The sequence below is a fragment of the Hypomesus transpacificus genome, chromosome 17 (genome assembly GCF_021917145.1).
Source record: "Hypomesus transpacificus isolate Combined female chromosome 17, fHypTra1, whole genome shotgun sequence".
NCBI lineage: Eukaryota > Metazoa > Chordata > Actinopteri > Osmeriformes > Osmeridae > Hypomesus > Hypomesus transpacificus.
Genome location: NC_061076.1, coordinates 6,324,265 through 6,340,687, shown reverse-complemented (window position 1 = coordinate 6,340,687; position 16,423 = coordinate 6,324,265). Strand labels below are relative to the sequence as shown.

Here is a 16,423-nt window from a genome sequence, read left to right as displayed (position 1 = left end):
AAGAGAAGGGGAGAGGATCTGGCGAAGGATGTTGGACTGTTATTCCACGGACACGGTGGCTGCCCGCACAGCCGGGAGCCCCCCCCCTCCCTGTGGCTCTGCTGTCAGGAGTGTGTGCACGTGGGTGTGTGTGTGTGTTTGTGTCCCAGGATTAGAAGGAAGGGGCTTCACCACAATCCTCTGCTGCCGGGGGCCTCGCGTGTGGCTCCTCCTTCCACACCCACCTCTGGACTGGAACACGCCTGTTTTCAGACAGGCGCGAGTCATTGGTCCGTGACCGACTCAGCGGTTTAGGCCACGGCGAATGGCTAATTGGGACTCGCCGTCCCGCAGTTAGGAGTTTACATTGGGCAGAGCAGGTGTGTGGCTGTGTACAGCGTGGGCATGCATGCGTGCGTCATCCGACGCTGTCCGTCTTTTTCTTTGGCAGCTCTTGAGTGATCGCTTCGAAGGTTGTGAACAAGTGAGCGGGTGTTTGCGTGTGGGCGTACGGGTGAAAGAGTGAGCATGTGTACTGTGTGTGTGTGTGTGTGTGCTCGCACTTGTGTGCCCTTTGTGTGAGCGTGCTCTTGCACGTTTGTGTCTGTGTGTATTCAGACCCGTCTGTCTCCTCCTTTGCCTGTTCCTGAGTGATGACTTTGAAGGCTGCCACTTTGTAGGAAATGTGAGGGTGTGTGTTGAAGTGTCCGTGCGCGTGTCTGTGTGTCTCTCAAAGTGTCTGTGTGTGTGTGCATGTGTGTGAGAGAAAGGAAAGAGAGAGAGCGATGGAGTGATGTCTGTGTGTAAGAATTAGGGCAAGTCCGACAGCCCTGCTGTGTCAGAATCTTCCAGTGCCTACTCTGCCCGTCCCAGAGCTTGGTAACCTTGGCAGGCAGAATGGGGTCACTGCCATCAAACTCCATACATCTCTCACACACACACACACACACACATACGGGCAAACAAACGCCCAAATGCAAACCCGCGCCTGCATCTGACACGAAAAACGCTGCACAGGTAAGCCGGTGAACAGCGTCGTGCTATAGAGGCACGAGCACCAGAAGAACACAGTTGCCCCAGGAGGCTAGGTGCTCCAGCTGGAGATCTGGAATCCCAGCTAGTGCATTGAAGTTTGACAGACTCATTAGCTAATGGTGTTATTGACACAGGATGGGGGCTCTTATTGTATGCCCGTCGAAAAAGAGATGAAAATGAATGTCAGCCTATTTTTAAATGTCATCCTCTCTTTTTGTTCTGGATCCTTGCCCCACTTTGTGTCACAGATCTAAAGTGGGTCATCAACACATGTGGTGCTCCGGTGGGCTCATCTATGTGTGTGTGTGTGTGTGTGTGTGGACCTATTCTGTGTGTATGCATGAGCGCACCTAGCTTGTATGTATTCATGTGTGAGGGGTGTGCAGTACATCAGTGTTCCTCTAGGACAGCTAGGCAATGTCAGAGAGAGAGAGAGAGAGAGAGAGAGAGAGAGAGAGAGAGAGAGAGAGAGAGAGAGACAGAGGGAGGGGAACGAGAGAGAGGGAGAGGGAGAGGGAGAGGGAGAGGGAGAGGGAGAGGGAGAGGGAGAGGGAGAGGGAGAGGATGGGTTTGTTTAAACGAGGGCCCCAGCGCTGGCTAAACACAAGTGTCTCATTCACCCACAATTATGATCCGCCGTCTCCAATTAGAGGCGAGCATGAGTTATCTTTTAAAGTCTTTAGCTCTGCTTGTTATGGGAGTAGGAGGGGAATGCGGGGAGACGCGGCAACAGTAGAATGGTCTCACAGCGGGTGGTTTGTGGGGGGGGGTGGGGCTTGCTGTCGAGGTACTGTACCATGTACACTCTGGCAGCGGGTGGAGATGGGGGGGGGGGGGGGGCGATGGAACTGTCTGATGGGTCTTTTACATGAATAGACTGTAATAACACACACACACTCTCACACACACACGCACTCACAAGTTCAAAGTATCTCCATTGTTAATGAAGATGGATCCGAGGCCAACTAGCGGAGTACGGGGCACACGAGGTGGCACGATGCCAGCCACAGGCCACCGCTGGCACCCAGACATGGCGTCCGTGGAGAAGCAGAGACAGAGCCTAGCGGGGGTACTGTTTCATAACACTAGCATGCCGAATAATGATGAACCCATTGGCGGTGGCTCCGGCTCATAAGATGAATGTCGCCAACCTTCACGATCACTCTCCTTGTGGTTTAGGCTTAATGGTTATGGTTAATTATTCAGGGCGTCGCTCATTTGAATACGCGTCAGCGAGGCGCGGAAAGAGAGGAGGCAGAAGGAGAGGTGGAGGGGGGGCGAGAGCGCGGGAGAGCGGTAGAGAGGGAGAGAGAGAGAGAGACAGAGACGGAGAAGGGGAGCCGTCCCGACAGTGGTCGCACCTGTGCAAATGGCATCCTCTGGCCCACTGAGACCCCGCGCCGCGCGAAGCAGACAGGCGGGCGCTGAGGTCACATCCTGGTGGCCGGCGTTCGAGCGTGGCGCGGCGGCCCGAGGCCGACGGTGGCGTGGCCTCCTGTTGCATCAGTAATAATAAACTGTGACAAGCTCCCCAACTCTGCCCTCTCCCCGCCATAAATCACAGGGCATTCTGGGAGCTCGCCCGCCCTCCCCCAGCGCCATGTCGACAGCGGCAGAGTGAGCTGGGAGGGCAGCCTATCTGTGGAAACACGCGGAAACACCGCAGCTGTTACACACACCCTTTGCCTGCAGCATGTCGCTGGAAGCCAGGGGAGCAGAGCTGAACCGCTCCATCTTATTGGTTTCTGTCGACTGCCACTCTTGAGAGGTTGGGCTTCAATTGGCTTCCCGGCCTGAGAGGGAGGGTGCCCGCTTAGGCCCTGCAGAAGCAGGGGATCCAGTCGTCGGCTGGCAGTTTAGTGTTTTTCGAGGTGAGGAGAGGCGAGTGAGTTTGGGGTTCACGGAGGACTGTAGATTTTTGGAGAGGGAGAGAGGGGCACGGGCGAGTCTGCTGAGTGAAGAGAGGAGGGCTCTCTCTCTCCGTCCCCTTCCTTCCTTTCTCCCCCCTCCCCCCCCCTCCCTCTCTGACAGTCACAATAGCTGTGTTTGATATCCCTCTGCTGGATTCTGCCGCTCTGCAGTTTCCTCTCCCTCATTAGCATTTCCTCTGAGCAGAGTTCCATTATAGTCCTCCTCTGGTTTTATGTCTCCTCTTTCTCTCCGTTTCTTCAAAAAGCCCCCCCCCCCCCCGCCCCCCCTCGGCTGCCGTTGGTGAGCGAGTCGTATTCCCCGTCGACGTGGCAGGCCCGTATCTGTTCTCCCAGAGCCAGTAATCAAACACACTGGCTCTAATACGCAGGCCATTACAAGGGCTGTGATGTTCCATCTGCACACGGCCGCCACAATGATGCCATTACAGACGGGATGGACCCCGTGCGCGTGCGTGCGACGGTCCGCGCACAAGGCGGCGTGTCCACGCGTGTGTATGCGTGTGCTACCTCGGAGACAGTCCTGTGCGGGCGGTCTGTTCTTAATAGACCGACGGACTGTTCAATGGACTGTTGGCATGATCTGACCTGAATGGGCTAGCGTTGCTGTTAGCATAATAGCATTATCCAGCCCTGAGTGAATGGGACAGTGTTTAGTGGAACACTGCAGAGGAGCGTAGCGTCAATGCTAATGGGCCAGACATGGGAGGTGTCAGTGTTATGAGCACATGCATTATGTTGAGGGCCTAGCGATAGCCTCGCCAAATCGGATTAGAGTGGCCCGCGGAGGGGAAGAGGGCCTCATCACGGCCAGCGTAAGACAAGCTGATTTGATATTGCACGCTAGCTGGTACAACACATTACAATCAGAGAGAGAGAGATACAGAGAGAAGGGGAGAGAGAGGGTACAGTCGCTTGTTTCGGGTTCCTATTCTTGTCATTTCCTGGCAGGAGAACGAGGACGGGACTCCATGTCAGTTTTCCTTGAGCGATCGAAGCAAACACTTTTCCGTTCCAGAAGAATCCGATTCCTGGCACCCCGTTAATGGGCGATTTTTTCCACACACGGAAACAGTGGCAAGTGTGTCCAAATCGTCACTTTCACTCCTTTGCATAATCATTGAATTATATTCAACTGTCACATACCTGGGCGTCCAGCGACGCTGCGTTGACAGTAAAGGCACAGCCAGATTCGACTTCCCACTCTGTGAAGCCTCGACACAGATGGCGGTGGTAATGATGTTTCATGGTATGTCTGTTACATTGGGGACCGAAAAGTAGGATAATCATATTCGGGTTTTTTGGACAGTGATTCGTTTTGCGGGGGTGAAGGAGTAATTAATGAATTATATCTCATCTACATTTATGGTCACAATTCCCTGTATTACTCACTCAGGCTCTGCACCCGCGATGAGGGATCGCAGGGTTACATTCTGGAGCTGTCGATGTCGATGCTGGGGTTACGTCGAGGACCCCCAGGCCCCTAGATGGAGCCAGGTGTCTCGAGCTTTTGGCCCATCTAATAATTGAGCTGCAACACTGCGGAGCCTGCCTACAGCCAAGCAGGTTTCGGGTACATTTACATCCCGGACGAGCTCTCCTCCACCACAATGGGAATGTGCTGTATTTTGTATGTATTTTTTTTACCTCGTTTCGCCACACTAATTCACAGGAGGGGGCGTCGTCGTTTTCCCGCAATTGACATGATTGCAAGATCCTTGAAATGCCTTGGGGTGCTCCCCTCCCTTTTTCCTGAGAACTTGTGAGACGAAAACATCAATCCTAATAGCGTGCCAAATGACGACACTTCATCCTAACACACAGCGACTCCTCCCCGTGAGCTTACCGGCCTTCATAATATATGAGTGTCAACCGTTTTTTTTCTTCTTCTCTCTCTCTCTCTCTCTCTCTCTCTCTCTCTCTCTCTCTCTCTCTCTCTCTCTCTCTCTCTCTCTCTCTCTCTCTCTCTCTCTCTCTCTCTCTCTCTCTCTCGATCGACGCAAATGAGTTTGTTTGTCTTCCCCTCTCCTCGCCCATCCCTCCTGTCATGCCCTGCTCCCCTTTGTTTACGCAACATACAGTACCCCCCCCCCCCCCCCCCCCCCCCCGCCATCTTGAAGGGATTGATATTCTAATGACGTGACCGTGGGGTTTGCCATGAAGCAGACACTGTGCGAGGCGCCGTTGGCGGGCGGGGTGAGATCACTTTTGAAGATGCACTGTCTGTCCAATCACTCGTGTGGATTTATTGAGCTTTTGACCACAAGCTGGCACTCAGTGGTCCACATACAAGGAACGTCGGTCCAACACGGTGGAACAGGGACCCAGCAGAAGGTGTCCTCTGCCGCGTGGCACGTCGGATGAACCAAACTCCCCGTCGCCTCTCCCGAAGAACCCCTCGGCATGTGTAAAACAGGCGAGCGCGTCTGTTTCCAAAGATGGATCATGATGATCCCAGTGATTACAGTAATGATCCAATAAAAAGTGCATAATGAGGTTATTTGCCTGGGATCAAGGCAGCCTCGAATGAGCGTCGGAGACAGCCGAGAGGAACAGCAGACGCCAGATGAGAGGGCTTCATCAGTGCTCCTGTACAGTACACAACCACTGCTCTCTGCTCTCACATCAGATGTCTGTCCGCAGACACACACGCACACACACATCCACACTCACTCACTGTGTTGTTGAATTCCCTGGTCTGTAGTGGGGTGTGATGGTGCTGTCCATGGGAGGAGAAACAGTGATGATAATCATGCTGGATATGATCTGATCAAAAGGTCAGTGTCTGGCTCCGGGCGTCTTCCCCCTCGATACGGGGAGAGGGATCTAGTGGAAGGGGCCGAGAGAGATGGAGAGAGACGAAGGGGCGAGAGAGAGAGACAGAGAGAGAGAGAGAGAGAGGGAGAGAGGGAGGGAGGGAGATTAAAAGCAAGGGTTTGATTCTTACCTCCCAAGACCCTCACACAGACAGGCAGGGCAGACAGACAGGCAGGGCAGACAGACAGTGACAGATAGGGTGTAGAAACACTCTGCTATGCTTCCCTTTTCTCCTCCTTTGATCCCTTCGGTCCTTGGAGAACTTTCCTTTCCTTTCTCCATCCATGTCCACACTTTGCCCTCTTTTTTTTCCTTCTCTCATCCCTCCTCTCTTCAGTCCCTTTTCAATTTTGCCTTCGTCGCTCCCATTATTTGTGCACTTCCTTCCTTCCTTCTGACCTTACAACATCCCCTCTTTTTCCCCTCCATTGTTCTTTACTTCCACCTCGAACTCTCCCTCACTCCCTCCCTGCCTCTCCCTCTCTGTGTCTCTCTCTCTCTCCCTCCCTCGCCTCATCTGCGGAGACCACAGGAGAGCTATTGTGGAGGGTGCAGTCAGGGGCAGCATCAAAAGAGCCGGGTTGAAAGACAGATTTTTCTTATTAACAACTACAAAAGCCAGAGAAAAATAGACAGAACTCAGTCACACAGGAGGGGGGGGACCTGTTTCTGACCATTAATAATACAGATGGGAAGATAGAGGGATGAAAAGAGAGAAAGAGGGGAGTGGAGGGAGTGTGGAAGAGAGGAAGAGAGGGAGGGCACGTACCCAAGGCCACAGCACTCATCCCCGTCCCCATTGGCTCAGCAGTCTCTCTTCTCTCGCCTTTTGTCCCTGTGTCGTGTGTCCCACTCTTTCAGCCGTACCACAAACAGGGTGTTTACAAACAAGATCACATTAAGGCCCAATGCGGGACATGTGCAGATGCGCGTTTGTGCCGCCCGCCCTCTCCCTCTCTCTCTCTCTCTCTCTCTCTCTCTCTCTCTCTCTCCCTCTCTCTCCCCCTCTTTCTCCCCCTCTCTCTCTTTCTATGCCTTTATTGTATTGAATATCTCTTTCTTTCTCCCTTCCTCTCCCTGTCTTTCCAACATACAAGCACACACGCAGGTCGGTCGGCACTGGGTTGGCCACAGGAGAAGAGGGTAAATATCAGAGAAGGTCAGAGGAAGGGGGGGGGGGGGGGGGGGAGGTGATGGAGGGAAGGGTGGAAAGCAGAATCACTTATGATGGAGGTGGGGAGAGGGGGGGGGGGGGGCAGTCAGGCCACTTGCTCTGGGCCTGTCATCTTGCCTGCCGTACAAGCATTGCACAGTAATGAGAGCGGTGTGTGTGTGTGTGTGCCTGTGAGCGTACGCTGTTTTTATATGTACTCTATAATTCACGTGCACTGTACGAAGATCAAACTGACAGATGGGCGTCGGAGAGATCAAGTAGATCCTCTCGGTCGCCTCGACACGCGCGCGTTCTCTCTCGCACGCAGGCTCGGCACTCGCCATATTACATCTCATAATATAGTGTGGTTTTCTCTCTATCCGCCCCCTTGGGCAGGGTGTACCAACAAATGAGAGAGAAAGTTCCGGAATGTCATTTATTTCATTAGGCAAATGAGATGCGCGTGCCCCGCGGCACTACTGACTCGAGTCACCGCTGTCCACCGTCGCACACAGGGCTGGCACACGCACACGTTTGCTCGGCACGCACGCTTACCAAATCACGCGCACGCGGTTTCTCTCTTTCTGCGTCGAAGACTGCAAATGCACGCAAACACACAACGCACGCTCTCGCTCTCCCCGGTCCACGTTTTCCACCCGTATGTTTAGTATCCTGCTGACCGTCCTCTACCTACATATGTACCTTGTCTCATCCAATCAAGCGTTCAAACACTAGTGATAAGCTGCTTGGAGAAACAGCTGTTGCCATGCCAGCATGCACAAAATGGCAGCTCTTCACATCCCCCGCCAGATGATTCTACCTGACCGCCACAGGGGGAGCCTCCTGTCCTGTTCCCCATCCCTACATAGTCATCCGTTTAGCCTCGACGTTAGCAGATTGTTGAAAGCGTTTTGGTGAATCACTCATTACCTGACATGACCTTTCTCTTTCCGTCTCTTTCCGCCCGTCTCCCGTTTGTCTTTCCTCCCTCTCTCTCCCTCTCTCTCTTTCTCTCTCTCTCTCTCTCTCTCTCTCTCTCTCTCTCTCTCTCTTTCTCTCATCTCTCTCTCTATCTCTCTCTCTCCCTCTCCCCCTCTCTCCCTCCCTCTCTGAACGTTTTTTTTTACAGGATCGCCCTCCGAACGAGGGTGTGAGTGGAGGAGCTCCCTCCCAACGCCTGTACCTGCTGACCTCACCCGGCCCCTGCCGGCCCCGTCCCCGGCCCTCAGCCCAGCCACCAGCATGGCGCTGGCAGTGTGGATCCTCTGCACCTGCGTCATCACCCTCAGCAACATCGCCCCCTCCGCTCAAGGTACAAACGGCTCTCTCTCTCTCTCGCCTCCTCGGCGCGGCAGCACGGGACACGTCCCCGCCCCCAACCGTAGTCGCCGTGGTGATTTATCACGACCGACGCTGCTTAACGGAGGTTTAAACAACATGGATCCTGCTGACTGAGCATTCATTTATGATTCTTTGATGATGTGTGTGTGTGTGTGTGGGCGGCTCTCCATGTGATTCACTGTCACATCGGTGTGTGTCGGAAAGCCGTGGCACGTGCGAGGGAGGGAATCCGTGCATGAAACGATACCATATGTGTGACCCCTTTCAATGTGGCATGTAGAGTTTGTGTGTGTGCGTGCGTGTGTGTGTGCCAGCTGGTGTGACCCTGGCAGCAGGTGACCTGGTTGGGCCCACAGTGGTGCTGCAGGGTGTGTGTGCGCGCGCGGGTGCGCGGGTGTGTAAGAGAGAAGGGAGGTGGGAGGGGGGTGCTAAGCTAGCCGGTAGTGCCGTGCCACCTAGACCAGAGCACACCATCTGGTGTCCTCTCAGTTAGTTGCGTTCTATCCAGCCCTGCCCTAGGAGGGAGGGGGGGAAGGGAGGAAGGAACATGCAAAGGGGGGAGATCATCTCGAGGGAACGTGGGGAAAAGACTGGGGAAAGACGATAATAGTTTTGTTTGTGTGGGCGCGCGTGCGCGCCCGCCTGTGTGTGTTTTTGGATTGGCTCAGCGTTCCCAGTCTGATTGACCAGGTGTGGCTCTAATTTGAGTGGGTGTTTGCTTGCTGTTGTGCTCTCTCTGTCTTTAATTTGCCAGGTTCTGCTGCATCGGATTTATGTGACGCACTCAGTGTTCCACTGGACACATTTGGCCCCTGGCACTAAGCTGCTTGTGTTTGTGTTGGGGTTTGTGCTCTGTGTGTGTGTGTGTGTGTGTGTGTGTGTGTGTGTGTGTGTGTGTGTGTAGTGTGCATAAGAGCCTCCAGCTGCCTGTGAAGGCTGGCACTAGAGAAGTATTAATAATGCATTAATAATCAATTGAGTGTTATCTGTGTTCTGCCTGGTGCTCTGCTGAGAGCTCAGACGAACATTTAGTTTGCCAAAAATTAGGAAAACCTATTCGGACGGCTTCGTCAATCACTGCCGCCTATGGTACTCCAGACACACACGTGAGCACCCTTGTGCACATCAAACACAGATATGGACATGCACACTCTCAGGCATACGCATACCAACTCGCAGACACACACACACACACACTCACAGCACACCACACAAATAGCCACATATACACCGTGGAATAAACAGGTTTGTCTCCACCAACAGTGTGGCATCGATTTGGGTTCTGGGATTTTATCCTGAAGTTGTCAGTCAGCTGACAGGAGAGAGGTTAACATCAGACAAGAATAATGACCGGATCAAGGAGGCAGTAATGTCTTTCGCGAAGTCTCTCTGAAGCATGAAGGTCAGAGAGATCATTTATTTAGAAAAGAGGGAGAGACAAAAATAGGGTACATTTCCACACAGACGTCGAGACAGACTCGAACATCACACAACAACAACTCATTTTTCTCACCCAACAGACAGCCGCCGCCCCCCCCCCCCCCCCCCCCCCCCCCCCCCCCTCTTTACTGTATTTACAGTGAATTCATAACAGTCTGAATCCTGACGTAGGTTACATCTACATCTTGCACAGCGTTACAACACTCCTCAACACCAGATGTACAGCAGGAAAACACATGGAATACAATACAAGGCACGTGACACGAGGAGCAGGTGGGTTCTATGATTGCGGTGCAGACTTAACATAGGGATGGGGGCACGGTGGGGAAATCCTTCGATAGCTCCCACGACACACAACATATACGACCATACACAAACACAAAGGTACAGAGGAGTGCAGGTTTCAGGAGTTATGTATCGACCGTCTCTATGAGGGCAATCAGATTCCCTGTTGCCGTGCGTATCCCTTTAAGGCCAGCGCTATTTCTGGTACGCCACACAACCCTTGAAGGCCAATCAGAGCTGTGCTACGGCAGCACCGAGCGTTCTCCCATATAGCTGGAACGGGGTTTTACATGTACACGACATGTCACACATGCCAGTCTGATAGAACGCAAGGGAACACACCGAAAATACAGGGAGTGACTCAAGGAAAATGATTTGTTTTGAGCCCAAATACACCCCAACACAGGCAAACAAAACCACGCACACACACAGAGAGTCATACAAACAACCTCCCCCCCTCTCTTTTTATGCCCTCGCTCCTTCGCCTGTAAACATATTGACATATGTACCCTGACAAACACTGACCCGCTGATTCCACACAATGCTGCAAATGTACAACCTTCCAAAGACGTGTTATTACACCGAGAGCCCATTAGGACTGCCTAATGTGGCAGGCAAGGCAGGCAGCTGCTCTGTGCATGATGAAGTCCTGACACAAGGCTTCCATTTAGCACAGTGTGAGCCGCCGTGTGTGTGTGTGTGTGCGTGTGCTTGTTGTGTGTGTTCGTGTAAGTGCTGCGAGAGTGTGTGTGTGTGTGTAGGTGTCGTTTTGGAGCAGTGGTGCCCAGCCAGTGCTGACTGGTCGAATCTGTTCTCATCTCACATGTATTTAAGCCTTGTCATATTACTCCTCTAAAAAACACTCTGGGTCGTTTGACAGACTTTTCCCAACCGACATTTACCTTATACTTTGACTTCCCTCTCACTCCTCGCTGCTTGCTCGATGTTATTTCAGGGTTGGGGAAACAGCTGTTATATGCATATTTGTTCCTCAGAGGACTCCTTTATTGCTCCTCTATATGTGGACATGGGGCTGACACAAGCTCAGTGCAATTGTTCTGTTAATAAAGGTAGAGTAATCTAGCTTTTAAGATACTTATCTTGTCCAGAAATATGAGACGAGCTGGTTCTAATTTTGCACGCGCATCCCTCACCGGCACATATTACAAATTGAACCGCTGGCGAATATTGCTGTTCTAGCATTTGGTTTCAGTGAGATAGAAAAAGCCCGATTTTCTCCAGCATCCCCCCCCTCTCCTCTCTGTTTTGTTTGCTATCTCGTTTGGTTTCCATCTCCTTAACTCCAGTCCCTGCTCCCCAGTTCCCTCCCCAACACTCCCCTCTCATTTTCATCCAATCTCTCAGCTTGTTCTCTTTGTCTCTCTCTCTCCCCTATCCCCTCATCCGTGAACCTCGTTCACCCTCCCCCCCCCCCCTTTTCCCCTGCTTCACGACATCCCCTCACATCCCTCTGCTCTGGCCCCTCTCCCCCTGCACCCCCTCCGCCACTTTCCTGTCCTCCATTCCTCCGCTTCTCTCGTTTTCGCCCCTCCCTCCGTGTTCTCTCCTTCCCTCCTCGTCCCTCACCCTCGATTTACCCTCCCCTCCTCCATACCGTCCGCGCTCCCTGGCGCTCTCACACCCGCCATTCCTCGCTCCCTCCCCCCTGTCCTTCCCAAGTGAGGCTGCTGTGCTCTTCAAAGCCCCTTGGCTGAGAGCACTAGATCACAGAGAGGCCGGTGTGAGTGAAAGGTTAATGGATGGCCTTTGAACATATATTGTGTGTATGAGTGTGTGTGTGTGTGTGTGGGGGGGGGGTCACGTTGTTGCTGGGGTGGCGGCGGCATTTTCAAAATCATCCTTTGAAGGGGGGGCGCCCACCATACTCCATTGTTTGTGCGTGTGTGCGGATTTGTTTGTTTTGAGTCGAAACCGTCTATGTTCAGGTGTGGCTGTGCTGTGTTTGACAGGTGGGGACACGTGACACCTTGAACACGGGGCTGTGTTTGAGCGCATGTGTCGTAACACAGGGCTACCTGCTCTGCGCTCTCGGCATCCCCTGGCGGGTGCGCTTGTTTTGCGCTGAGCGTGTTTGCCCGCCTTGTTTGTGAATGAGCACAACTCCTCGTTTGTCTTGGTGTTCTCGTTCATGTCTGTTTGCTTGTCCCTGCATTTGTCTATGTTTGGATCCATGTGCATGTCGCAGATTGTGTGCACACGGATCCAAACTAGGTATGTGTGTGGGTGTTTGTGTGTTGTCTGTCCTGCAGATTAATAATTACCAGCAGCAGCCTACAGCTGCCAGGCAAGGGCAGGCTGGTTCAGCAATTCTTCAGAGAGGGAGATCACTGGAGAGAGAGAGAGAGAGAGAGGTAGAGATAGAGAGAGAGAGAGAGGTAGAGATAGAGAGAGAGAGAGAGAGAGAGAGAGAGGTAGAGAGAGGTAGAGAGATAGAGAGAGATAGAGAGAGATAGAGAGAGAGAAATGTGCTAGGAAGGGGTCAGGCCTGGAGGGAGAGAAGAAAGTGAGTGGAGCCAGCGGAGGAAGAGGTGTGTGGGGGGGGGGGGGGGGGAGGGACAAAATTAGAGAGGCTCTGGATCAAATTGGACTAGGGATCGAGGGATGGTGTGCAGGTAAGGAGGAGGAAGGTGGAAGGTGGGGGGCAAGAGGGAAAAGTTTATGTATACGCCATGTATACGCAAGGAAGGACACCAAGATAGAAAGGACGGCAATTTTGAGTTTGCCATGACTGTACAGTTATACAGTGTTACAAACACTGGGCCTGTTTCACAGAAACACACACACTTCCTAAACCCCAAAAACGTACAGTAAAAACATGAAGGTATACCTGCACACACACGTTGGGGAACACGCATACACAGATAGACTCGTTACCACACAGAGAGTACGCACGCAAGCACGAGCGTACACACACACACAGACGTGCCAGTGGATGAGAGTATATAGAGGTTAATTAAGTGTCTAATGCAGAGGCAGGGCCTCTGTTTGACACTCATCCTTCCTAACAGGTCTCTGGATACAACTTGCTCCTCTCCCAAACACACACTCATCTTTCTGACAGCTGGCCTCCAATGATTCGCTCTCTACCTCCCCGGCATCTCTCCTCCCCCTTTATCTCTCCTTTTCTCTCCGTGCTTTCCTTCTCCCCCCCCCCCCCCCGTTTGCTTGTCACTTTCCCACTCGCGTCTCTCTTCTGCTTTGCTTTCTGTCTCTCTCTATCTCCCTCTCTCTCTCTCTCTCTCTATCTCCCTCTCTCTCTCTCTCTCCCTCTCCCTCTCTCTCTCTCTGTCTATATCCCTTTCTCCCCCACTTCCTCTCATCTTCCCTCCCTCCCTCCCATGCACGCCACCGCTCGTTCTGAGGCTGTGGGTCTGGGTGTGCAGTCAGAGCTGCCGGAGAGGAGGGGGAGAGGAGGGGGAGAGGAGGGGGAGAGGAGGGGGAGAGGAGGGGGCCGAGCATGGGGCCTGCATCTCACTTCTCCTCTCTTGGGAGCACAGGGATATATTCACTGGGTCTGGTGCTTTTAAGGGCTCTGGCTGTGTCTTATTTTGGGCCACGCTGCTCTCTGCTGCTGGGTCTGTTTTACTGCATAATTAGGTGATGGGGCTGACTGTGACGTGTACTTGACAGTATGAGCACGTCCTGTCTCCCCTACACCCCCCCCCCCCCCCCCCCCCCCTTGTGTGTGTGTGTACCAGTGGTTCCTTCTAGTCTTTACAGTATCCCTACTCTGCCTCTCTGCTGTATTCTCCATTGAAAGTCTGTCCGTGGGAACAGGGAGTAAATGATGGATAATGTAAGTGTGTGTGTGTGTGTGATGTTGGTGTGTGTGCGGGTGTGGGTGATGTAATGTTTGGAGCCCGTCTGAAACGGGGTGCCGGCAGGCTGTTGGTGCAGAGAGACTGTGTGGAGAGGGTCAGACATGTGACGTGTACACATTTGGGGCCAGCTTGTGTGTTTGGTTTTTCTGTCATTCTGGCTAGCTGTGTTCGTGTGTACGACCTTGGAGTTGTGCTGTACCGAGAGCCCAACATGTCTCTCTCCTTCTTTAACAACCCCTCTCTCTCTCTCTCTCTCTCTCTCTCTCTCTCTCTCTCTCTCTCTCTCTTTCTCTCTCTCTCTCTCTCTGTCCTTCGTTTTCTCTCTCCATATCTCTGGTTGACTTGGCTCCATCATGGTGGATGTGTCTCATCTTGGCACTGCTCGATGGTTTGACCCCCCAACCCTTGGCTGGTGACTCTCCAGTCTCATCTCGTCTGTCCTGGCCTCCGCTCTGTCTGTGCAGGGCCTTGCTCTGCGGACTCGTTTAAATGTCCACCCCACCCCCCTGACCCCCGCCCCCCACCCCACCGATCACCGTGTCAGCCATCCAAATATACACACACACATAACCTCACACAGACCCCAAACACACACACACACACACACTGAGCCCTGTTTGTTTCAGGATGTCACCTCTCCTCTCTGCTTCAGCGCTGTCGGGATGTGACAGCTCTGGCCGCTGTTTCCGGGCCCTTCCGCGGTGACAGGGCACGCTTGAGTAGCCAGCTCGCCACACTAACTAACTCACAGAGCAACACTGTGCTTAAAGCCCTCCCCAAAGATGTTAAAGAGGACCAGAGACAGCCCGCTCTGGAAATATCCCAAAGAAAAGACCTCTCTGCTCTATCCAATGACTGGAACATCGGTTGGCCTGCCCCGCCTCAGTCTGGGTCCAGGAAGACGTCAGGGAGCAAGACCCTCTTGGCTCTGAAATCCTCTCTGGTGCTACGCTCCAGGGCTATGCTAATGAGCGGCACAGCCATTAGGAGATAACCAGTGGAACAGTCAGCAGGTCTAAGAGGGAGGATTGCAGCGCGCCCTCAGCCAGCCAGCCAGTTAGCCAGCCACCAGTCAGCCAGCCAGCCAATCAGCCATCAGATCAGCCAGCCAGTTAGCCAGCCAGCCAGTTAGCCAGCCAGTTTGCCACCCACCAGTCAGCCAGCCTGTTAGCCAACCAGCCAGTTAGCCAGCCAGTTTGCCACCAACCAGTCAGCCAGCCAGTTAGCCAGCCAGCAGTCAGCCAGCCAGTTATCCAGCCAGTCAGCCACCCGCCAGCCTGTTAGCCAACCAGCCAGTTAGCCAGACAGTTAGCCAGCCAGCCAGAGGGGCCCAGAGCTCCTGCGGTATAATCTCTTCCAGCAGCTCAATAGCAGACGTGCTATCACACTGTCTGTCTGTCACCCTGCCTGGAAGGCCAGCAGCTCAGACAGAACCATCCCAGTCATGTGACTGAGGCAAACAGACAAGGTCACAATGAGCCTGTCTCTGGAAAGGATTTAAACGCTTTCATGTTTGACTTTGAACATAATGCAGCCCGAATGAAAGTTTTAATCTTTTTATGAGTCTGTCTTTTTCAAGTCGTTTCCGGTCGCTCTCCGAGATGCTGGCACTTTTCTCTCTTGAACTTTGTTAGAAGTCATCTTTGTCGTCTTTAGTTTGATCTATAGACATAACAGTCTATAGCCATGTGTTTCTTTCTGCACCTTTGTGTGTGTATGTCTGTGTGTGTGTGTGTGTGTGTGTGTGTGTGTGCGTGTGTGTGCATTACCTTGTGTGTGTGTGTGTGTGTGTGTGTGAGACCCATGCCTTTTCTCAGGGGCCTGTGACATCATTGGGCATCTTTCTCGAGACCATGTCAGTATAGTCTTCATCCTGCCATCTCCGCCCCCAGGCCTTAATTACTGCACTGAGATAATGAGTCTCATCCAATCAGTCATCTCCCCTGCTCTTAATTAGTATGAAGCTTCCATTATAGAGCCACCAGCCAGATCCCTCACACCCTCTGGCCCAGAGTAACATGAGAACCCTGTTCAAGGAGTGTGTCTGTGTGTGTGTGTGTATGTGTGTGCCTCTGTGTGTTTTTGTGTTTGCACAGAGTAACATGAGAACCCTGTCCTCTGAGTCTGTGTGTGTGTGTGTGTCCTTGTGTAGAGGGTGTAACTGTGTATGTGTGTGTCTGTCTGTGTAGGGGGGAGGGGCGGGAGTCGTGTGTGCATTTATTGAAACTACAGAAACACAATGTGTTGCGATGCTGTAGGGGACAATTATTTCTTTACCAGTCAGAGACCAGCTGTTGCCATCGATACAGTAGGCGGTGTGCTCTACCACATGAGTCACCGGGAGTCGCACCGTGTGCCAGTGTTTGTGCTCCGTCTTTGTCACATGCCTGCCGTGACAAACACACTTCCATCCAGATATGACAAGCATGCCCCTGGAGAAGGATAACAGGCCATGTGTTTGGCTGCACAGGCTCTGACACAGGGCCGGGCTCCTGCAGAGTGAAGGACACTCACTGCCTAGAGCTGTCCAGTCGCACCAAGTCATCCCTGCCCAGCTCCTCCCCAGGTCCCAGACTGATTCACCAGTCTGGAAAGGCACAGAC

General features: G+C 53.0%; 1 protein-coding gene across 1 annotated transcript in view; it reads left to right on the top strand.

The window, feature by feature from the left end:
* The window catches only part of adgrl1a (adhesion G protein-coupled receptor L1a), a 75,717-nt gene that overhangs the window by 28,306 nt on the left and 30,988 nt on the right, over positions 1-16,423 (top strand). The window contains exon 2 of the mRNA XM_047038198.1: positions 8,042-8,224. Coding sequence (XP_046894154.1) covers positions 8,155-8,224 — 70 coding nt within the window. The 5' untranslated portion in view covers positions 8,042-8,154. The remainder of the gene's footprint in view (positions 1-8,041; positions 8,225-16,423) is intronic.